Source organism: Phacochoerus africanus, chromosome 10, assembly GCF_016906955.1.
Source record: "Phacochoerus africanus isolate WHEZ1 chromosome 10, ROS_Pafr_v1, whole genome shotgun sequence".
Classification (NCBI taxonomy): domain Eukaryota; kingdom Metazoa; phylum Chordata; class Mammalia; order Artiodactyla; family Suidae; genus Phacochoerus; species Phacochoerus africanus.
Window position 1 is genome coordinate 15116057 of NC_062553.1, and position 24038 is coordinate 15140094.

A 24038-nucleotide genomic window follows, 5' to 3' on the forward strand; every position below is an offset into this window, starting at 1 on the left:
GAACCTAGCAGGGTGCAGGTTCAGAAGATATGGTCACACGGTGTGGCTAGGCAAGACTCAAAGTCTATCTCACGGATTCCCATGATCTCCACAGTGTGGAAACCAACAGGTGGATTTCTCTCACTTCAGGTGGGGAGGAGAGAATATTTCCTGGGCACTTAGGAGAAGAAGAGCATTCACTCTGAGTGAGAACCTGGAATAAGGGATACACGTGACTTAGCCACAAGGATGGAGAATAAATGGCCAAGGACCAGAAAGCTGATGGCACCACAAGAGGATGACAGAGGACTGGGTGCTTCATCGCGCCCTTCTCTACATATGTCCCAGAAGAAGATTAAATGTCTTCCACTGAAGGAAAGAAAATTTGTAAAAGAAATTAAATGCAATGTTGCACCATAAAGGAAGTTGTTAACTTGCACTGATCCTACAGTCAGAGATTCATAATCAATTTATCAGATATCCCTTTACATTTTGCATTTGCATTTAATGGTATGTTGTACAGAGAGTATATACTCTTTAACTATTTGAAACTATCTGTGTGCTGGGTTCTATGTTTGTATAACTATCGGAGACCATAGATCTCTCTTCACAAGGCACGTGTTGGCATCAAGGACTGGAGATGAAGCTAATCTGTATTGAGATGAACTGTAAGTGTAAAGCTATGCACCAGATTTCGAAGAATAAGCAGGATAACAAGAATGTAAACTATCACACTAATATTTTTATAATAATTTCTTATGAATAATACTTGGATATATTTAGAGATGTTTATTTATATATATATATGTATATTTTTTTGGTCTTTTTTTCATTTCTAGGGCTGCTTCTGTGGCATATGGAGGTTCCCAGGCTAGGGGTTTAATCGGAGCTCTAGCCACCGGCCTACGCCAGAGCCATAGCAACTCAGGATCCGAGCCGCGTCTGCGACCTACACCACAGCTCACGGCAATACTGGATCCTTAACCCACTGGGAAAGGCCAGGGATCAAACCTGCAACCTCATGGTTCCTAGTTGGATTTGTTAACCACTGAGCCACAACGGGAACTCTGAGATGTTTATTTTTAAAAAGCATCACTTTATTACACTTAATATCACCTGCTTCTTTTTGCTTTTAAAAAACTTGCCTGGTAAGAAATTTAAAGTTTCCTGTGTGACTCACATTAGATTTTTATTGGAGGATATTTCCCTTTATACTCTTGTGTTGATCTCCTTTTCTTTCACCTGAATAGGCACCATCACTACTTAATATAAATATATTTTTCTGTCTTTTTGCCATTTCTTGGGCCGCTCCCCCGGCATATGGGGGGTTCCCAGGCTAGGGATCGAATCAGAGCTGTAGCTGCCAGCCTACGCCAGAGCCACAGCAACTCGGGATCGGAGCCACGTTTGCGACCTACACCACAGCTCATGGCAACGCTGGATCGTTAACCCACTGAGCAAGGGCAGGGATCGAATCTGTAACCTCATGGTTCCTAGTCGGATTCGGTAACCACTGCGCCACGATGGGAACTCCCTGCTTAATATTTTACATGTGGAAAAAAAATTAATTTAAAAACAATTTAGGGAGCTCCTGCCATGGCTCAGTGGAAATGAATCTGACTAGCATCCATAAGGACACAAGTTCAATCCCTGGCCTTGCTCAGTGGGTTAAGGATCCAGCGTTGCCTCAAGCTGCGGTGTAGGTCACAGACGCAGCTCAGATCCTGCGTTGCTGTGGCTGTGGTGTAGCCCTAGCCTGGAAACTTCCATGTGGCTGTGGCACAGGCTGGCAGCTACAGCTCCAATTTGATCCACAGCCTGGGAACCTCCATATACTGCAAGCGAGGCCCTAAAAAGATGCACACACACACACACACACAAACTCAGACCAAAAAAAAAAAAAAAAAAAAGAGACAAAAAAATTTTTAAGAGTTCCCATCTTTGCTCCTAAAATTGCTCAGTGGTCAGCGAACTCGACTAGTATCTATGAGGACATGGGTTTGATCCCTGGCCTTGCTCAGTGGGTTAAGGATCCAATGTTGCCATGAGCTGTGGTACGTGTTGTGGATGCAGCTCAGATCCTGCGTTGCTGTGGCTGTGGCGTAGTCTGGCAGCTACAGCTCTGATTCAACCCCTAGCCTGGGAACCTCCATGTGCCTCAGGTTCGGCCCTAAAAAGACAAAAGACAAAAAAAAATTAAGTTCTTATTTATTTATTTATTGGTCATACCCATGACATATGCAGTTTCCAGGGAGCAGGGATTGAACCCATGGCATAGCAGCGACCCAAGCTCCCAAAGTGACAATACTGGTTCCTTAACCTGCTGCACCACAAGGGAACTCTAAAAGTTAATTTTTTAATGAGGGCATTCAGTGATTAAATATTGATGATATCTAACATTTCCTGACAGGACGTACTGGAAAGTACATAGAAAATGTCCTGCGTCTCATTTTCTATGGTTGGGAATGATCAGTTAGTCTGAACTTTGTACAGAAAGGGACAAATTGTCTTTTAAGCAATTAAGGGCAAGCTAATTAAGGTTGAGGGGGTAAAATGACATCCACAAAGACCTGGTAGCTAGTAAGTGAAGGAGCTGAGTTTCCAACCTACACAGACTAACTTCAGAACTTGTGCAATACTTCTCTGCAGTACTTAACACAGATTATTCTTATACTCCAGGCAGAGAGGCTAAAATATCAGGAGCTAGGTGTTACTAAGTATGCCACTGGAGATGCTAGGCGTGAAGAAGAGGGCAACATGACACAATAATTCTCAAAGAAACTGGAGGAGAGATTATCAGGTGAAAAGAGCTAAGAAATAGAATTTTTCTTTTTCTTTTTTAACATTACCTGACCACCCATTGGGCTAGATATTGGAATAGAAAAGCAATGGAGAAAATTTCATTTTAGTGGAGAAGATAGGTAAATACAATATAATGAATTGTCAGAGTTAAGATAGACTTAAATGAAAGATTCACAGAACATAAGAGAAATTAGATATACATAGAATTCATTCGTTTATTGCATGTATTTAAAGAGTGTTTCCTGGAGTCCCATTGTGGCTCGGCAATAATGAACAGGACTAGTTTACTCACAAGTGTGCGGGTTTGATCCCTGGCCTTGCTCAGTGGGTTATCAATCCAGCCTTGCGGTGTAGGTCGCAGACCCTCCTCGGATCCTGTGTTGTGGCTGTGGCCAGCAGCTGCAGCTCTGATTCAGTCAATAGGGGAAAAAAAAAGTTTCCTGAGTCCCCACTGTATTGTGCAAAGACACTTGTAGGGCAGCAATTCAAACAGCAAGAATGGCCCTATAAGTGCAGGGAATGATTACGTTGCTTGCAGTGTTCGGACAGTATCAATTGTATAGTTAGCTACTACCTGCACAAAGTGTGTCAGGCCATGGCTCAACAACAGGAGAGGGCGCTAGAAAGGAACACAATGGACAAGTCTGAAAGAGCTCAGGTTTTTCACAGCCCAAATTGCTTTTTGTGGAATCACTAGGAAACATGCATTTTCCCGCAGCATATGCTTTATTAAAATAATCTGGAGTACAAAAACACGTTAATTAAAATATGAATATATTACGTAGTTGACTGCAACAGCATATGAGTAAGACAGTAAGATACGACAGGAAAGAAAATTCCACAGGTAGGCAGGCAGATAGCTGTGGCTCTCCACAGAAGTCTCTGGGTTGGAAGTTCACGGCCAGTTCTCAGGGGATTTAAGGCAAGATACTTGGAGTCCACTGAGTTAGAGTGTGCGAGAAAACGGTACGAGTTAAATGCACGGACTGGGTAAAAGCTGCGGCGCGGGTACTAGGAGGCTGGAGGCTGTGCTCTTTGATCCTTGGCTCTGTCGTTCCGAAAAGATCCTTCACTAGATGCCCCTTTGTCGCGGGAGACAGGGATCCTAGCTCCCCAGCTAACCTTTCCTCACTTGGCGCCTCGTTGCCAGGGCAACCCTTTTCCACCCCCGGCACCTCTGCGACCTCCGTGCTATTGGCTTAAAGGACGCAAAGTGCGTCTGACGTCACTGTGCGGCGCCGCCAGATTCTGGGGCCCGACGAGGTATCATTTTCCCGGTCCCTGGCGGTGGTGGCGAGACCGGCAGCTGGTGGCCCGGCGGGCGCCGGCAAAAGCCCCAGGTCGGGTGGTGGCTGCTGTGCAGATCGCGGCTGGAGAGAGGAGTGGTAGGAACAGGTCCCTGGAGCTGTGAATCCCGTGCAGGTGCGGGGAGCCGCGGTTCCGCCCGCACTCTATCGGTGCAGGAGGCTTCTTCTGTTGCTAGGACCGCCTTACCACGTTGCTAAGGAGTCTGGAGATGCTGAGCGTGAAGAGTTCCCCCTTCCTGGTCAGGCTGTGGCCGAGATTTTGCCTTTTTAGGTCTTATTTGAAAGTGTCTGCCTTTCCCCTGCTCTCTTCTATCCTCTTTAAACACCAACCAACCAAAAAACCCTCTTTTTCTCCGTTCTTCCTACCCTCTCCATATCCTCCTTGTTTTCTAACTTTGACAACATTCTGGCCTTGAATGTTGGTCTTAAATGCCTTTGGGAATGTGTGATTTTGCAGGAGGAGAGGCTAGGAAAATGTAAAGCAGATATTATTAACACTCTTAGTATTGGCTCTTTGGATTACTTTATGGTGAAAAGTGTTGGGATAGATGGATATTAGGCTGTGTCGCTGTTCTTTGGAACTTGAAGGAGCTTTAGAGATGGAGCACAGCTTCTTTAGCGGGGCTCCTTTACACTTTTAGAACTATCCAGATTAGAAAGTAGGAGAAAAACGTGGCTTCTCCCTCTGAGACTTCAGTGCAGTGGTCTCAAAGCCAGGTGTGGGAAGAAAATGCATGTGGGAAAAGAAACGTATATGAGCTGTCCAAAACAATGAAAGAAAAGTAGCTTTTCTAGCATCCACACAGATGCCTATAATCCCTTGTAGATGACCTGCAGTGCCTAAGGAAACCTAAGGAGAAAATGAGGGTTCCACAGTGAGGCCTGCTTGGTTTGTTTGCACTCTGATGTCACGACATAGTTTAGGTGTTGGGGTTAAGTGGATTTATGGGTTCTAGTGTCTATTTAGAATCTTTATATTGTTTTGTAAAAGAATGGAGGGTGGCCTTGGTAATATTTATAACACAAAATATTTCTTACTTTTTTTAACTCTCTCCTCCATTATCCCTTTACAAACCCTCCACGTTTTTTTGTTTTGTCTTTTTTTTCTTTTTTTAATGAAAAAGCACTCAAAAGAGTTGTTGATGAATTAAGCTTTTTTTCCCCAAACAACTAATGGTCCACTTTTGTTGTCAGTATGGTGTGCTCTCAGATGGATATTATTTAAAAAAATTGAGCACATGTCCTTTATAAGGTAAAGGGTGATAGTTTTAACAGAAATGAAAACTGATTGTTTTGGAAAGAAAGTCTCTGACATAGGGCGTTTTGAAAATGGACAGAAATATTTGTATCATTGTGTGTGTATCTTTTGATATTGTTGCTGAAAATTATGTAATTTTTTATTATCACACAATAAAAACTGTCCTGCATACTTAAAATCTTTGAAAGCTTAACTTTCTAAAATGTTTTTCAAATGAGTTTCAGTGGCTTTTTGAACTTACTCAAAATATAATGCAGCCCTTTCCCATTAGTCCCTTACAGGAACAGCTATTTGACATGAAGGAAAATAGAAATTGAGTTGTTCCACCAAAAATTTTGCAGATTTGGTAGGTAGTGTTGCAAAATGTGCGTCATGATTTGACTTGGCGAACTATGCTCTTTTCATGTTTGTGGGTAGGCGTCTTTGTGCTGCATCTTTTTAGGCTGTAATAGCTATTACCATTTACAACCAAAAGAAACTGAACTTAAACCAGATCTTCATACTGGCAGCACAAGTATTAAACAAGATTTTTCAAAAAGGGGGAAACATATTTGGTTACAGTGACCCCGCTATTACTGATGATATTAATACAAAAAGGTATTGTCCCATTTTAAAGAAAATAATAATAACTAAAACGTAGTAATTACTATGTGCCAAGCATTTTTTTCTGAATACATATATTAACTTGTTAGTCTTCATCAACTCTTACAGTAGCTGCTGTAATTGTCCCGATTTACAGACTTGAGGAAACTCAACTTTCTTTGACACAGATTTCTTCTTTTAAAGAACACAAACTTAGATCATATTGTTCCCCATCAGGAACTTTTCAACACAGAGACCAGGTATAATCGTAAATACTTGTTGAATAATCACAGAAGTGCAATATTAGTTTAACATGATTAAAGTCTGCATGAGCTTATCTTAGAATATTATCTAACACATTTAATGACTTAATACTTACTGTATTTCTAGAAAATGCCTTGGGCATGAATGTAAAATATGATTTGGGGAAGTAATGCATCTACTGGTAGAAGGTTGAGAAAATTAGGTCAATGTATTAATCAGGGAAATTGAAATTTAAAATTATTCCAGGTACAGAAATAATCTTACATTTAGTTTACAGGGCACTTTGATCTGGTCACATCATATTTGAAATATTTGGGGGCTCAATGTTATTACGTGGAGCTCTGTCCTTGTGAAGATTTCTCATTTGCCAAGTAAATTAAAATGATCTCATGTTAGCGCCCATTTAAGAAAGCGTCAGTATTTATCCTGAAGAAGAGAAAATTTAAGGAGTTGTGATTTGTGTCCTCAAATATTTGAATATATGAATATATATATATATATATATATATATATATATATGACTTAAAGTGGGAAATGTTCTAATGGAAGAATAATTGGAGTGTCATGTAAATGGGGGAATGGAATAATCCAGTAGAAATAAAAAGGAAGCAGTGCAGAAATCAGAGTGCTATGGAAGTGTACATTTGAGAAACCAGAAGACCAGAAGTGCCAAGTGCAACTTGGGATTGGAACTGGAGCTAGAAATACCAGAAGGCAGTTGAGTGTATGAATCTGGGTGTGTGTGGCAGAGGATTCCTTGAAATAATTTGATTAGGCAAGAAATCAAGGGCTATGGTCTAGGGCCCTCCCATTAGAAGAAAAAAGGGAATCGTGGGAGAGAAGAAGTGAACCACCATCCACTGGATGAGCAACTTGATTTATTATTTACTCTTCAGTGACAGCCTTGATAAGTTGGTATTACCGCTCCCATTTCAATAGGTCAAGAAATCGAGGCTTAGGGAGATTAATAATCTGCCTAAATTCATAAACCTGTACCTAGTAGAGATGCAGACCCAGATCTTAGCCCAGAGCTCCTTTTGCATCATCATTCCACATTGATCACATCTGTAGGGATGTGTGTAGGAAATTTAGGAAAAAGAGACCACAGTAATCCTGAATTTTTCAGCCTGAGGGACCAGAAAACTGGTGGTACCTTGAATTGACAATGGGTTTATAACTTCAGTGTGATAACCTCAGTTTTGGTTGTGTTTCGTTTGAGGAGTTTGGGAACTTATGGTACATTTAACAGGAGAGTTCATTATGTCACTGGAAAAGTAAGAGTTGTTATGAAGATGTTCCCATTTAGAACTTAGGAAATACGAGGTCAGAGAAGGTGGAGACAGTAGGGGATGTGCCAGCCAATTAAACTAGTCTGTATTTTCTCATTATAGCCAGAGGATTCCAACTGAATTTCTAAAAGTATATTTTGACGATTTGAATGGAAAATGGATATTTTTTATATCTTCCCTTGTTACAGGTAGTTTTTCACTTACTGTTACTGATGTTATTGACCTTGACATCATTTCATATTCTCTTATTGGTTTTCAGGTATTTTGCTCCATAACGTACCTTTTTTTGTGGGTCTTTTACTATGTTTCCTACTCAATTCCGTTTGGTCTTTATATTGTTAATGAGCCTCCTCCATCAGAATGTTGAAATCAAGTTTCATTTAACTGCAGGAGTAAAGAGAAGCAATGCAGAAGTCGGAGTGCCATGGAGGCGTACAGTTGAGAAACAGAGTAACAGGTACAGGACGTTGCTTTTTAAATGAAGAGGCAAATTTTGTGAATAACACTTTGTGTTGTGCAGATGGATACAGGGTGAGCTTTATTGCTTTCACCTCTTTTTTGTTGATGCTACTGTTTTTTTCCAGATGACCATGATGAAAGGACATCATTGAGTGCGCAAGTGAAACATAGGACTACAGTTCAACAAAGCAAATCCTTGTCAACCAGTTCTTCAGAATCTGCAAGACAGCTTTATCCTCGACCGAGTGATAAACTTAACCCTAAGACAATTAACCCAGTAGGTACAAAAGAGATTCCTGACTCGGCAGATTTTCCAGAGAAGCAGACATTTCTACACTATTGAGTCATTCTGAATGCTGTCCCAGGTTTCTTTTGTCTGTTAGTTTTAGGCTAGTGATAAAGGAACGCATATGGTAATTATGATGAAGAGTGGAGGTAATGATGAGAGTGTGGAGGTGAGAAGGTGTAAAGTAGAAGTGAACCATGTTTGGTATATCCTATCACATTCGTGGGTGAGCGTCACGGAATAGAAGATAACACGGCAGCTTTCTTTTAAAAAAAAAATTACTGTGGTTATCTACTTCCTAATACCAATGAATAAACTTGTATTCAATCACCATAGGATGAATTACATGCTTTCATAGTTGCGTAAAGATCTCTGACTGTTTCTCTGTGGTCTATAAATTAGCTCCACCAGAATGCCTAACTATAGCACTAGCTTTCTTTTGCCTTCTAACAGCAATTTAATCACATTAAACAAACATAAGATTTATGTACATAACAGTGCCTAGCTGTAAGTTTCTAGGTCAGTTTATCCAAAAAGTGAACACATTTGTGCTGCAACAGCAGATGGTGTCTGGCCCAGCTTTACACAGGGTAAGATGATAATGGTTTCAGCTTTTAAAGGGGTTTAGGAGAGTGGCTGAGACATAGACTTTGATGGCAGGTAAAATATGGCAGATACTTAGGTGAGGATATGGTGAGGTATCCAGGGGCAGAAGGAGATTGACTTTATAAAAGAAAAATGGAAAATAAGCTTCTGTGATCCTTTGCTCCTTCCTATAATTCGTGTTGTCAAGGAACTCGAACACCCAACGAATGCCCTGATATCTCCATGCTTTTGCTTCCTTGTCTCATATTTAGTTGAGTTTATGGTAACATTTCCATTTTCTTCCTCTCTTTAAAGAAAAACTTTAAGTAGTAATTTTTTTGTGTCCCTAGTTTTAAATTGCATTAAAGATTAAGGAAAGCTTTGGGCAATAATTTAGTGCTTTGACCTGAGAATACATTGAAGAAGACATGTCTAAGGTACATAAAAGCTCCCCATCCAGCACAAGTCCCTTGAAAGGCAGGATAGTGGTGACCTTCAAGGAAGAGGTGGGAAGCACTTGAGAAGAGGCACTGCAGAAACTTCCAGGGCACTGGTAACATTCAGGTTTTCCACCTGAGTGTTGTTACGCAGGTATATTCGCTTTTTCAGAGTTCACTGATCTATACACTTAAAATGTGTGTGCTTTCATATGCCTATATTTTAAGTATTTTACTTAAATAAAATTTTTAAAACATTTTTCTTAGTATGAACTATAATTAGAAAAATGAAACATTAGTATTGCAGTGTATTTTCACGACATGGATCAAGCTTTGTAAATTAATGTTTTTATTATATATTTTAATGAAATGTCATTTATGTATTTTTACTAGAGGGAAAATAGTTCATTCTAAACAAACTTTTAAGTACATTTTTAACTTACTGAATGTGGCTTAAAGAATTTTTTTAGCTAGTTATATCTTTAAAATAGATTAATAAGTTCGTATTTTGCAATTTAGACAACTGTGTTTTGTTTGATCATGTTTAAAGCACCATGTGGTAAAATTTTTACTTATTGTGCCTAAATTCTTAGATCTCTGATCGTTATATTGCAACTATTTATCCTGTAGTTGTTTAACTTGTGATTGAGTATCTTTTAAATTGTCTTTAAAGCGCATTCGGAATTAATTTATTCTTAAAATAATATGTAGAAAAACTGAAGGCGTGAAGTTATATATCTAAGCAGGTGTGTTCGGGCATGTGTTTGTGAGAGTCTTGCTCTATCTTCAACTCTGTCACCCCTGCTCATCCTAAGTCTGATTTTTATAGAAGCATAAAACCAGATTGCAGAAATTACAGATTCTCTGACCATCCAGATCATCCATATTTGAGTGAAGGAATGTAGGAGATGGGCTGGAAGTTGACAACAAATGTACTTTTCCTGTACTTAGCACCTTTCCTCCGTTTAGCCTTCACCTTGACAGGTTGCAGTGGGGGAGGGGTGGGAAGATTATTATCCTGATTGTATTTGTTTATAGTATTTATCTATAGTATATTTATTTTATATATGATTCCAGCGACCTCCACGCCTTCTGAAACAAGTTAAAGGCAAAAGGAAATACACAAAATGTGATTGTGGTTGTGGTTTCAGTATTGAGAGGACTGGTCATTTTTTTCAGCCTTGTTTCTAAGTAGAATGATGTACTTGATACCAGCCTGGTGGCTTGAAAGTCAGGGTGTCCGTTTGCCTCTGACCTCAGCAGGATTGAAATTGATTAGGTATCACAAAGTGAAGGTGCTAGTAATATTTATTGTATTCTTGTCATTTTTTATTTCAGTTTGGTGAACAATCACGAGTGCCTTCTGCATTTGCAGCTGTTTACTCTAAAGGAGGTATTCCCTGCAGGTAAAATCAATACAACTTATAACTGACCACATTGTTCAAAATAATTGAGTAAAATCAATACTGTTTTCAGTTTAAATCTATTAAAAGTTTTACTTACTATGGAGGTTGAAATAAAGGTGACTTATTCATAATTTGGCTGTTGGATTGGTATACATCCTGGGACATTGCTGAAGAAAATCATTGTAATTCCAAAATAAAATTAATGATAGATCTACAGCAAATCACCAAATAATTTAAGAAATTGAGCGAACCAGTTTCTAAAACAATTTAAGCATTCAGAGGCTTGGGCAAGTTTCAAATAAATAATTATCTTTTGTTTGTAACCTGAAAGTAGACAATTTAATGAAATTGTTTCATTATTTTTAAAAATTATATTTTAAGAATTAAACATTTCAAAATTTATTGAAATTACATTTCTTAATGAGTACATAGAGCTGTTTTTGTTTATTTTTGATAATAATTCTTTCAGTCTTTCTAAACAGACATCAAAAGATACTATTTTAAAGAAAATAATATAGGAGTTCCCGCTCTGGTGCAGTGGGTTAAGAATCTGACTGCAACAGCTTGGGTTGCTGCAGAGCTGTGGGTTCAATCCCCAGCCCAGTGCAGTGGGTTAAAGGATCCAGTGTTGCTGCAGCATCTGTGGCTTGTATTCAGTCCTTGGTCTGGAAACTCCCATATGCCTCAGGTGTGGCCATAAGAAAAAGATTACGAGTTACTAATAGAGTGATAGCATTTTAAGATTTCACTACTGAGAAATATTAGTTCCTTTTAAGTATATCTAGTTTTAGCTTGTTCTAGATGATAGAAAATTTTGTTTTCATTGTGGAAAGAATACTTACAACATTCTTTTTGTTCAAAAATTCAAGAAATGGCACGTGGAGGTTCCTAGGCTAGGAGTCCAATCAGAGCTATAGCTGCCGGCCTACGCCGTAGCCATAGCAACAACATCAAATCTGAGCCGCATCTGCAACCTACACCACAGCTCACGGCAACGCCGGATCCTTAACCCACTGAGCAAGGCCAGGGATCGAACCTGCAACCTCATGGTTCCTAATCGGATTCGTTTCTGCTGTACCACAAAGGGAACTCTGAGATGTAGTTCTTAATGGTATTTTCAGATTTGGAGGACTCTGAGTGAAAAATAAGCTCAAGAAGCATTTTTAAATTTATTGTTGTTAGTATTTTGTATTTACATTCCCAATTGAAAGTCTCTTTCAAGGTTCTTATTACTCCTTCCCCACCCCGACTGATTTATTATTGCTAAAAATGTGAAAACAGTGTCTTGAGGCTTCTTGCTATCGTGAAAATAATACTAAAGAAAGTGTCAAGTTGAGAACACTACAAAAGGAGTGTGAAATAACAGTTGAGAGTGATAAGTTCACTGTCATGGGTATGCTGAATGTTCCATGGATGTATTCATGCATCAGAATTTACCAGATTCTGGAGTTCCTGTTGTGGCTCAGTGGTAACAAACCAGACTAGTATTCATGAGGATGTGGGTTTGATCCCTGGCCTTGCTCAGTGGGTTAAGGATCCGGCGTTGCCGTGAGCTGTGGTGTAGTTTGCAGACACAGCTTGGCTCCTTTGGTGCTGTAGCATAGGCTGGCAGCTGCAGCTCTGATTTGACCGCTAGCCTTCCGTATGCCACAAATGTGGCCCTAAAAAAAAAAAAAAAAAACTTAGCAAATTTCACACCAGGTAACAATGCCCATCTTCTTGCATGTTGGTTATGCCTCAGTAAAGGCTATTAAGAAAGAATAAAAAGCAGCAGCAAAGCTACCACTGCTGGGGCTACCACTGTGTTACCCTGCATGGGCCATTGCACCTTCCTGGCCTCGGTTTTCTTCTTTTTGACAAGGAAAAAAACCTGGCTTGCCTTTAGATTATTTGTGTTAGGTTTACATCATCCGTATCTGAAAAATTGTGTTACTTCTTAAAGGATCATCGTTTGTAATTATCACGTTTTGTTTCCGTAATTCGTGATAGGTTTGCCATATAGGTTTGTCTGTAGGTTATCTATTTTGTTATAATTATGACTGAAACATATCAAATATGACATTTCACTATGACACAAATAGCAAAATGCTTGAACTCCAAAACTGCAAGCTTGACAAATAGGGAGTTTTAGTTTTGCCACCAAACAATTTTGCTGAAAGAGTAGGAATTCGTAGGATTATAAAATAACTGTCTAATTATTATTGCTTTATGAAACGCAACATACAGGTCATGGCCTGTATGTTACAAAATAATGCTGATATGGTTACGTTCTAGAAAGAATATGTATGTGTTAGATAATAACTGCTTAATAATTAACTGTATTGTCCTTGTTACATTCACTGACTTTCATATTTTAGGTTGGTCCACGGTTCTGTGAAACACAGGTTGCAGTGGGAATGTCCTCCTGAAAATCTTCCATTTGACCCTCTTCTTATTACTTTAGCTGAGGTAAATAAATACTGTATCGTTCCTGAATATTTATGGAAAAAAATTTAAATTGCAGAAAATGTTTTTTGTAGCTCATCAGGAAATCTCATTCTTTACTTTTGAAATAAAAGCCAAACACCAGGTATTAAAACACCATGCTCCCTTAGGAACTAATTATGACTGGTATATGTGTATCAGAAACTGATTAATCAGCTTTATAAACATGAAATTAGTCTACACAGGGATTTGTAGATGAGAGGATAAAATATTCATACTTAATTCTAAAAAAGTGCTTGGAATTATATCGAACTAGTCAAATCAAGAGAACATCAGTGGTTTAACTTCTACTGCATCAAATAACAATGACTGGTTGATCTCTATAGAACCAGTCACATTTAACATGATATGTTTCCTAGGAAACTGATGTTAACTACCTAAACGTTCTTTTGGAGAATTTTCTGGGCTTTTAAATGTATAAGCTTACTTGTACATTTTAGGTAAGGTATCATGGAGATGGTTTTATAGAAGATTTTAGAAAACCTTTTGATAGATTCTTATAGTTAACATTTGTGTCAGGAAAAAAGTTGGCAGAGTATTAGCTTGATGTGAATCAGTGATATCTTCTATGAATTTTATTATTTATAAATTTATAGAGTTAGAGTCAGAAGTCGAGACATGAATTAACCAATTGTCTTGTTTTTTTTGTTTGTTTGTTTGTTTGTTTTTTTGTCTTTTTGCTGTTTCTTTGGGCCGCTCCTGCGGCATATGGAGGTTCCCAGGCTAGGGGTCTATTCGGAGCTGTAGCCGCCAGCCTACGCCAGAGCCACAGCAACTCGGGATCCGAGCCGCATCTGCAACCTACACCACAGCTCACGGCAACGCCAGATCGTTAACCCACTGAGCAAGGGCAGGGACCGAACCCGCAACCTCATGGTTCCTAGTCGGATTCGTTAACCACTGCGCCACGACGGGAACTCCCTAACCAATTGTCTTGTATTTAAACTTTTAGAACTTCTGTTAGAGTTAAGGATCATTTTTTGTTGTTGTTGCTGTTAAGAAACAAGTCCTTAAATTAGAGCTTCGATGATACTAATCTCAATAGGCATTGCCTCTGTGATAAGTCACGTCGTAGTAATTGAAGTAAAAACATAACGATGAAAATAAAGACTTTTTTTCCTTCATTTGAAGAAACTTTTGTCAACAAATGTAAAACTAATGGGGAGGGCTGGGGGCAGCAAAGCAGAAAAAGTAGGTAATTTTACTGACTGAGATTTCTTAATTGCAGTGAATCTGTAGAATTTCTAGTCCCCCCTTTAGTTTTCCAGGAGTATTTAATATTTTAAATGGAATTATCTTGGTATAATAAGCAATGTATTTTTAGGGGTAGCCTATTTTGAAATTAAGTTTTAATCAAAAGTCTTTTAAACTTGGTATTAAAAAACTAAAGATGTTCTCATGTTTCATTAGTTCTTTTTAAACTTCAAACTTTTTATACATGGTAGTAGCAAACATTTTTTTTAGGTTACCTTTGGAGACATATCCTAGCCTATCACATGGTAGGGGGAGGGTGGTAACTTGAGGAGTCCCCAAAGGGACTCTGATTTAGTTTAGACCTCATAAACTCAGTCTTTTAAATCCCTCTTTTCCAAACACCAGTGCTTTTATTTCTTCACTGGGTACATTTTTAGCCCCTCCCTCCACTCATTTAGTGATGGGGACGTGGTGACAGAACCACCACTATTGCAGCCATTTCACCTCTTGACTGAGATTCCTTATCTGTAAAAGGAAGACCATAGGGATGCTCATAGACCATGGAACCTGTGCCATAATGATGCCAGTGTGCTTGGCAGCATCGTTTTCAAAGCATGGTAGCATCTAGGAAAAGAAGTGTTTCATCATCATTTGGAAGCAGATAGTTGGTCTAAAGAACAAACAGGTTGAAAATTAATATTTGTAGGCCTGACCTTGCATATATTTATTCACAGATAATAATAGTCAAACTGAGAGAATAATGCCATTGCTTTCTTTATTTTCTTAAAAAAAAAAATGGCTATTTTATCCTGACTCAAAATAGTCAGTTAAATCAAAAGAAACCTGTCTCATTGTTTCTAATGCATTTAGGATGAAAGGCATAGTGAGAAATGATGTACACGTTTTTTTTTTCTTTCACTTTTTTGTTTGACATTCTCATGTTAAAAATGATATTTGAAATCTTACAATGCATAGCATAAGATTTGTCTTCTAAATATCTTAGTATTTAAATATGGAGGAAATGTAATATTTTAGAAACTCATTAAACAATTTGTAAAATCACCATTAAGGTGGCAGGGTTGGAATTCCTGTTGTGGTGCAGTGGAAACGAATCTGACTAGGAACCATGAGATTGTGGGTTCAATCCCTGGCCTCTCCCAGTGGGTTAAAGATCTGGCATTGCCGTGAGCTGTGGTGTAGGCAGACGCGGCTCAGATCTGACGTGGTTGTGGCTGTGGTGTAGGCCAGCAGCTGTAGCTCTGATTTGACCCCTAGCCTGGGAACCTCCATATGCCATGAGTGCAGCCCTAAAAAAAGCAAAAAAAAAGAAAAGAAAAAAGAAAAAAGGTGTGGGGGGAGTCCAGTAATTTTGCATTCATAAAGTCTAGTTTATGAACATACATTTTAGACTAATTTGATGTGATTCCAGGCAGTGTTTGGGAGTAGTGAGCTTTTCCTTTCCTTCTCCTTATTTCTTGTTATTTATCTTTCTCCTCCTCCCACCCACAGTCTCCCTTTTTCTTTCTCTCTTTGCCTTTTTTTGCTTATTTTTAAATTTTTTTCTTGCTTATCCTTTGCTTTTATATATTCCTTTTATTTTTTTCCTCCTTTCCTTGGTTAGAGATCCTTCCTGTCTAATATAGGTCCTATATTCTATAATTTCTTAGTTTAACTGAAATTGTCATTGCTGAAATTATATTTAACAAATAGGAAAACAATAATAATAAAACTTGATTTTTGGAGTTCCCACTGTGGCTCAGTGGAAATGAATCTGAAAAGTATCCACGAGGATGCAGGTTTGATTCCTGGCCTTGCTCAGTGGGTTAAGGATCCCGTGTTGCTGTGAACTGTGGTGTAGGTTGCAGATGAAGCTCAGATCCCACTTTGCTTCGGCTGTGGTGTAGGCTGGCAGCTACAGCTTTGATTCAACACCTAGCCTGGGAACCTCCATAGGCAGCGAATGCAGCCCTTAAAAGACCAAAAAAAATTGATTTTCGTTTACACTAGTAAGGATTAACTTTTTTGCTATTAGTATCACTACATGGATAATAAATCAGGTTTTTGTTTTTGTTTTGGTAGGGTCTGAGAGAGACTAAACATCCATATACGTTTGTGTCAAAGGAAGGTTTTAGAGAATTACTCTTGGTCACAGGTGCTCCTGAAAAAGCTGTGCCTTTGCTTCCTAGACTGATTCCCGTGCTGAAGGCAGCTCTGGTATGTCCTTTGTTCCTTTAGACTTTTCTGTGGTATATTTAGAATATTTTATGTCTTTTTTTCCTTCAAGTTATAGGCAAGTTCGTTCTTTACCTGTAATTCTCATGTGTGTGCAGAATTAGGCCACCGTTGCTCAGGGCCACATGATGACTTCCTGAAAGACACCTTTAGAGCACGTAATGAGGGTGGAAGGGGCGTCTCGAGTAACTAGAGAAGATAATGAACCTCAAATCAGTCTTTCTGTGCCGTAGTGTGTTTTAATTAATGTGTCAGTCAAGCAGAACATTTGTTTTTAGCTTCTAGGTGTCTTGTAATAAAGGTTTTTTTTTTTAGTTCTAGGTTTGTTTGAATATCTTCCAATATTGAAATTCAGTTTTTTTTCTTCACCACCTCTGGCCCTTTCTTGTTACCCGTCCTTTTCTCCTCTTTTTCTCCCTGCCCGTGCACCCCTAACCGCTCACCCCTCCCCAGGTCCACTTGGATGATGGCGTATTTGAAAGAGGACTGAATGCCCTGGTGCAGCTAAGCGGCGTTGTTGGTCCTTCTCTGAATGACCATCTGAAACATCTGCTTACAAGTGTGAGTGCTGAACAGCTGAGCGAGGGGTTGTGTGTATGTGTCTCTTCCTGATGTTGTGGCTTCAAAGTGATCATTAAAATGAATCAAAACCTTAAAAAAACACCTCATCATCCTAACCAAAAAATGTAGATGTCAGACCTACTTGTCCATAAAACATTTTTGCTAGTGGACCATATTCTCTGTAATAATTTTTTTGATGGAAAGAATCCACGTGAGCAAACTGTAGAGTTAAAATACAAATAAAGGAAAAGCTGAGCGGAGCAGAATTAATGAACAGTGCGATGACTTCACGCCCGTGTTGATTAGCTGTGAGTTATAGGCAGTGCTTATTCATATTCTTGCGAATTGGATAGTGCTAAGGCCGTGGTTTTCATCTTTTTCTTTGTTTTACACTCTAAGGTTTTTAGCGAGTCTGTAACTGGCATTCGGGCTGAGACGTTTTGTGGTTTAACTCTCTCACAAACCTGTATTGGGTCACTGCGGTTCAGGAAGTCCCCAGGACCGCCCTCAGGTCAGACAGTTTGCTGGAAAGACTGATGGCACTCAGCAAAGCCGTTGCCCTTTGTCGTTTGTCATGGTGAAAGGACCCAGAAGGAACTCAGCACAGGGAGGAGGCGGGGCCGGGGCCGGGGCGGGGCCCGGGGGAGACCAGGTGTGGAGCTTCCTGTTGTCCTCTCCCAGGGGAGCTGCGTGGACAGTGCTCACATTTTCCAGCCGTGATGCGTGGCAGCGTGCGTGGAGGCCTGCCACCGAGGGAAGCCCACCTGAGCCTGGTGTCCAGGGTTCCCAGTAGAAGTCCGTCACTTGGCATCACTGCCTGCCGGCCTGGTTGACCCTGGTCTCCAGCCTCCCTAGAAGCTGAGGAGATAGCTTGTGGCCCCAGGCCCCAGCCGTAAATCACACTGTTAGCACAGACTGTCTGGTGTGGCTCCAGGCCCCAGGTAAACAAAGACGCTCTTAGCTGGCAGAACCTTCCAGAGCCAGAGGTGTCCTATACAGCAGCCAAAGGCAAGAGCCAAACCTTTCTTTATGCAGAGTTAATCCTTAGCTGCTCACGCCACACTGAAAGATAGAGTCAGGTCCTGGCTAGGATCAGCTGCAGCTAGGATTTCTCTGCAGGCCTCCTGTACTTCAGAGACATGCGTGTTGGTCATGGTTCTACTTTTTTCTTGGCTCATCTGTACGAGAGATCCTGAAACTGTGTTTTCAACTTCTCATTCTGCAGATAGACTTAGACCTGGTGCCTAAGCCTGTGGAAAGGAGGGGTAGTGGTGAAAGTAGACGTGCTGAGCTTAGAAATGTAGAATATGAAGTCTCACCGCAAGTGTGGTCGGGAAAAGACACAGCGAGAATAGACTCTCGAACCTTAGTGTGGGGGAGTCCTAGGACAGGAGGAAGAGACGGCCACCCGGCAGATGCCGGCAACCTCCAGGTCAGTGGGTTGGGACGCGGCCGCCTGACTGCAGGAACTGCACACTGTTACATCTGTAGTGGTGCTGGTGGTGGCTCATGAGTCTGCCCGGGCTCCCCTTCCCAAGGGGAACATGGCCTGAAGAGAGCAAACTGAAATCTCTAAGAGGCTCCTGTTCTTGTTCATCCTCAGGACCTCGGTACGTCCAGCCTGTCTCCTCTGTTAGAGTTGCTTTTCTCTCATTTTCATCTTTCCGGGAGTCTCTTTTGACCCTCCCTAACCTTTGATGACCTGGCTGAAAGGCCCTGTACTCAGTGCATAGTGGTGGGAAGTATGTCTGGGTTACATCGGATCTGGAAAGAAGAAGAACCAGAAGTGTTTGGTCAATGAGGAGGTCTTGCCTGGGTTCCATGCTTATCCCCAGAACGTGGAGCCATGAGCACGTCCTGCTCTGGCTGAAGTGCTGAGGACGGAAATGCTTCGGCCGTTGGGTGAGTGTTGCAGACATCTGGTGTGAGAACAGTTCTGAGTTGTGCTCGAGGACCTGAATCGCACTGCTCCCCTCTTTGCTCCTGTTATTCTCGCTCAGCCGTGCTGTCCTGTCTCGGGCAGGGTCAGACCCACCTACCCAAGGAGGCCCCTCAGGACTTGGCTGGGAGCCATAGGTGTCCTGTGGGTGTTAGTCTCGCTCTTCTGTGTGTCACTGCTGTTGAGTTGCTCACGAGAGGGCTCTGTTCTTTGTTGTCTTTTCTGTTTTCTACCGTAGGAGACTTGTGTTTTGGAGGCTTAGCTTTGCATCTTCGTCCTCCAGATGCTCTTGCAAATTACAGAAGGGGAAAGTATGCAGCTCCTCAGGAAACTTACTCTTGGAAAATCTACAGTATGATAATACTGTAGCAGATTCTGTAGGATTGCTATTATTTAAATAATATAAATCTATTTCTTAAAAAAATAGTGTGTCTATTACATATAAATCTTAATGAGATGTTTCCTTAAAAAAGCCTTGAAATCTGAAACAAAATGAGTGAGATTTATTTACTTACTATATAGTAGAGACTCAATGGCATTATTTCTAGTGAGCTTATTATTGAAATTTTGTTTATGGTGAACAGTGCTATTTTCTTCAAATCATTTCATTCCCTTAATCTTATTTTAAAAGCTTTCCAAGAGACTAAGGGACAAGAAATTCAAAGAGCCAATCACCAGTGCATTACAGAAGCTAGAGCAGCATGGTGGAAGTGTAAGTAGAACATTATTCTGTAAATCATAATTTTTTTTTTAACTTTTGGTCGTATTATAAAATTATCTGTATAACATACATGATCTCACTTCAGATGCAAGTACCCATGTGGAGGTGATGCTTTTATTCTCATTTTAGAGCTCAGAGTTTCTACCTTGCCTCTGTCACACAGATTCAGAGAAGATACTTTTTTTTGGATGCCTGTGGCATGTGGGTGTTCCTGGGCCAGGGATCACACTCACACTGCAGCTGTAAAGAGAGCCACAGCAGTGACAATGCTGGATCCTTAACCCACTGAGCCACAAGGGAACTCGCAGCACAGGGACTGAGACCCAGGTTGTGAGGATATAAGGCCAGTGCATCTTCACTTGCACAGAACAGATGGTGCTCCATATAGTATAGCTCTGCAGGTGGTTTTTGTTTGTTTGTTTTGGGTTTTTTGTGGCAGTGCCCCTGGCATGCAGACACTCTTGGGCCAGGGCTCACACCTGAGCCACAGCAGTGCTCTGAGCCACAACAGTAGCAATGCCAGATTCCCAACCCCCAGACCACCAGAGATCTTCTCTGCAGGTTTTTTCTTTGAGGTATTCTGGATATTTTTGTTTCGACCATTGGGAAGTTTAAAAGACAAAAGGCTTATACCTAAGAGAGCTCATTGAAAAGAGAGTGTTTTTTTCCTTTCATTTGCCAGCTTTTCTCTCTGAAAAATGTACAGTCTGTCCATAAACAAAGGTTGAAATGAGTTTTCCAGATGGCTGATTGTTCCGTCTGGAAGGCACATGAGCTGGGGCGCACATGCCTCGCCTGCAGGCAGAGGAACGACCCTGCTGACTGGTCTAAGGTGCGGGATGTGTGGGACGTCATTGCTCTCTGTGTGCAGCCAAATAACTGGCTTAATCGGATTTTCATCATTTGAAAGAGGTGTTCAGATAATCTAGCCTTGGAAGTATTTCCACAGCACAGTGATCTCACCATGTTTTGGTGACTGCATTTAGTCAGATCTTAAAGATAGGATTGCACGTCATTATCTTAACATTGCAGAACTTAGTTTGATTCTAGGTACTTTCTGAAGGCACTCATTATAAAGAAAATTTGTGTGATCCATACAGTTTTTTTTTTTTTTCGTCTTTTTAGGGCCACACCCACGACATACGGAGATTCCCAGGCTAAGGGTATTGGAGCTATAGCTGCTGGTCTACACCATAGCCACAGCCACGCCAGATCCAAGGCGCATCTGCAACCTACATCACACCTCACGGCAACGCCGGATCCTTAACCCACTGAGCAAGGCCAGGGATCGAACCCGCAACCTCATGGTTCCTAGTCGGATTCGTTAACCACTGCATTACAACGGGAACTCCGATCCATACAGTTTTAAAATGGCAGATGCTGTGGTGTAAGCGTTGCCTACATTACCTAATTTGAGCAATTTTAGAGACTTTGGAAGTTGATGATATTATTTTCCTGATGAATACCTGGGATAGATTCTATGAGGAGAGTCCAGTCGTCGCTGGGCTCCTAGTTGATGGGTTTCTTTGTTGTGTGGGTTCTAGGCTGAGGTTTAGCCTCCAGACACCTTATTGAGATGCACAGAATCATCCTGTAGTCAATCCAGTGACCCTTCCCAGCAGAAAGGGAATTCCAAGTGTACTTACTGTTCTGAGAATTGGAATGTAAAATAATACCCCCTTTCCTCTCTGTGAAATGCAAGGAAGCAGATGCTAAATAATGATGGCAGGGCTTTTCAATCCCAAACTCTCCCCAGATGGTTTTCCTGCATGCATCCGTATCTAGTGACCTGGTAAGGGGGTGAGGGCAGCTAGAAAGGGGCAGGCCCAGCATAGACTTCCTGAGTGTGTGGAGGAGGGGTAGTTGTGCGTAAATGCTGGTGAGAACTAGCACACTAGGATTTGGGGAGGGATGCGGAGGGTGTAGGTGGCCAATCCCAGGGTCCCAGTGAGAGCAGGGAGGTTCTCTTATTGCCACTCAATCTCAATAACTTCTAAAAGTGCTAATACAGAATTTTAAAAATTGGAGTTATAAGGGTACTAAGTATTGTTCATTCCCTCAGACTTTTTCACCTTCCCTCCTTCTAATGTTTTACATAATAATGTAATAATTAACATAATTGCAGTAGAAAATTTCAATCACATATCAAAGATTTTCCCTTGGCTTAATCATTATGGTGCCTGCTTTAGGTATTTTATAGTCTGTCATGAAATTAACAAATGTTCTTTCCTTTCTAAAATCCCAAATATTTATACCTTTCTTTTTCGTTAAATATTGGAGATGAGTCTGAAAGATTCTTCTCAATGTTTCACATTTCTTAGGGCTTGGGTATAACACAACAGTGAAAAGACTCAGCTTCTGGGGAGACTAAAATAGCGGCTACAGACAGCCACAGTGGCATTTTTCTTATGACTAATCAGTTTACCATCTGCCTTAAATTGAAATTGGTTTATTGTTAACTTGATTTAATATTCTTTTCAAATGATACGCACATTTGTCTTGGAAAAGATACATCCGTGCACACATCCTGATCTTTATGGGGCTCGGGAGAACCTGTTAGGCGACAGGTACTCTACTGAGTGCGTTTTAGACATTGAACTCACTGAACCTCTGCTGTGGTCCTCAGAGGTAGATGTCGTTGTTACCTGTCTTTAAAGAGCTAGAAACAGGTGCCAAGAAGGAATTAGCCCCAGCTTTGATGATGAAGTGACTGGCAGAAGCTGGATTCAAGAACTGAGAGTCTGGTTCCTAACTCCTTTTCTAGTTAAATATTTTAAAAACACAGTAAGCAGCAACCCGTATTTTATTTAACTCAGAAAAAGTTTCTACCTCTCATTCCATCGTTCTGCCCTCACCTCATTTGGTTTGCATTTTGAACACCTTTTTAGGCATGCGAATGCAGTACCACTGGGGGACCCTGTGTGATCCTAATGAGGTGCAATGTTTTTCTGTTGACAGGGGAGCCTCCTCATCATCAAATCTAAAATTCCAACATATTGCTCCATATGCTGTTGAAGAAAGGGACCAACAGAAATCTCACCACCAGGCGTTAAAAAGCGCTGGCCATGGGTATCTGCAGAACTTTGCAGATTCACTTTAGTCTCTTGTAAATCACAGCTGACCTTCGGTATTTACCGGCTTTACATGAGTATACACAGTTCCACTGAATCATAGTGCACGTTATTCATCCAAAAAAAAAAAAAAGAATGGTTAATGATGGAAAACTATTAAAAAAAAAAGTTCTGTAATAGTGCAATCTTGTGGGGTTTATTTTTTCATGTTTTTAATGGTTTGTGTGAACAACCATTACTGGGTTTACTGTGGCTGTGTTTGTATGTATTTTCTGGTGCCTTTTATTTATAGCCTTTATACAGTCGGTTTGTGGCTGTGCTTTTTTTTTTTTTTTTGATATTTTGGCATTTCCTGGGTTTTATATTTATCAAGTCTATGGAAATTTAAAATAGTGGACAAACATTTGTGAAGTCACTGTGAATTTTTATTTATAAATATGTATTTTATAATTTGGAATGCTTGGGAAAATTTCTTCCCAGAGTATTTTAGTTTAAGAAAAAAAATTTTAATGTATAAATTCTCTTACAAACATGTTGTTTATTACAACTCCTTAAAACTACCTAAACTTTAGGTGTTAATTATATTTAAATGCTATTTTGTATCTCATAGTCTGAAAATATTGGTGTTCAGTACATGAAGATACTGAGTTAATTAATTCTTAAGAGATTAATTCTTAAAATATAGGTATTCAGTGATTTTGTTGCATTTAACAATTCATTCAATTAAAAAGCTTTTAAAACATAATTTACAGGTATGGCTCTGAGTGTTGATGGCAGTAGAAGCTGATTCTGGGTCACTTTACAGAGAAAGGAGTAAGGGGAGAGAAGCAGAAGACCAGAGGCCTCCCATCTCCTGGGCAGGAAGGGCCTGAGGACCGGGGCAGGCACAGCACACCCCCGGCAGACAAGCCTCCCAGGCGAGGAGACCCGGAGCAGCAGCCCCCTGTCCCAGAGGCCTTGCAGAACAGCCTTTCTTTGCTCCGCCCCTCGATACCTGGGGTGACCTCATGTCATTCTCATTTCAGACCTGGTCTCGCAGAAGTTAATTTAAAGTAGGAGGCGCTTCTGAGGAGTGCTCCTTGCGGAACTGCTTGTCAGAACTCACGGCCTTCCTGGTCCCTGTCACAGGTGCGCTCTCCCCAGGGCTCTCCTCTCGTCCCATCCTCAGTTCACCCGCTCAGC

General features: G+C 40.5%; 1 protein-coding gene across 5 annotated transcripts; it reads left to right on the forward strand.

The window, feature by feature from the left end:
* The first annotated feature begins 4008 nt into the window (after positions 1 to 4008).
* Positions 4009 to 23033, forward strand: PACRGL (parkin coregulated like). 5 transcript variants are annotated; one of them, XM_047799232.1, is made up of 10 exons: positions 4009 to 4203; positions 5618 to 5692; positions 7872 to 7938; positions 8066 to 8217; positions 10587 to 10654; positions 13012 to 13102; positions 16412 to 16546; positions 17018 to 17125; positions 19696 to 19776; positions 22744 to 23033. In XM_047799232.1, exons 3-10 carry the CDS (start codon positions 7887 to 7889, stop codon positions 22798 to 22800), a joined length of 744 nt encoding a protein of 247 aa, XP_047655188.1. In that variant the 5' UTR covers positions 4009 to 4203; positions 5618 to 5692; positions 7872 to 7886; the 3' UTR covers positions 22801 to 23033. The 5 variants fall into 5 exon arrangements, with proteins under 5 accessions (XP_047655188.1, XP_047655186.1, XP_047655187.1 ...); XM_047799230.1 differs by lacking the exon at positions 5618 to 5692; XM_047799231.1 differs by lacking the exon at positions 5618 to 5692 and having other exon boundaries at positions 4009 to 4166.
* The last annotated feature ends 1005 nt before the right edge of the window (positions 23034 to 24038 follow it).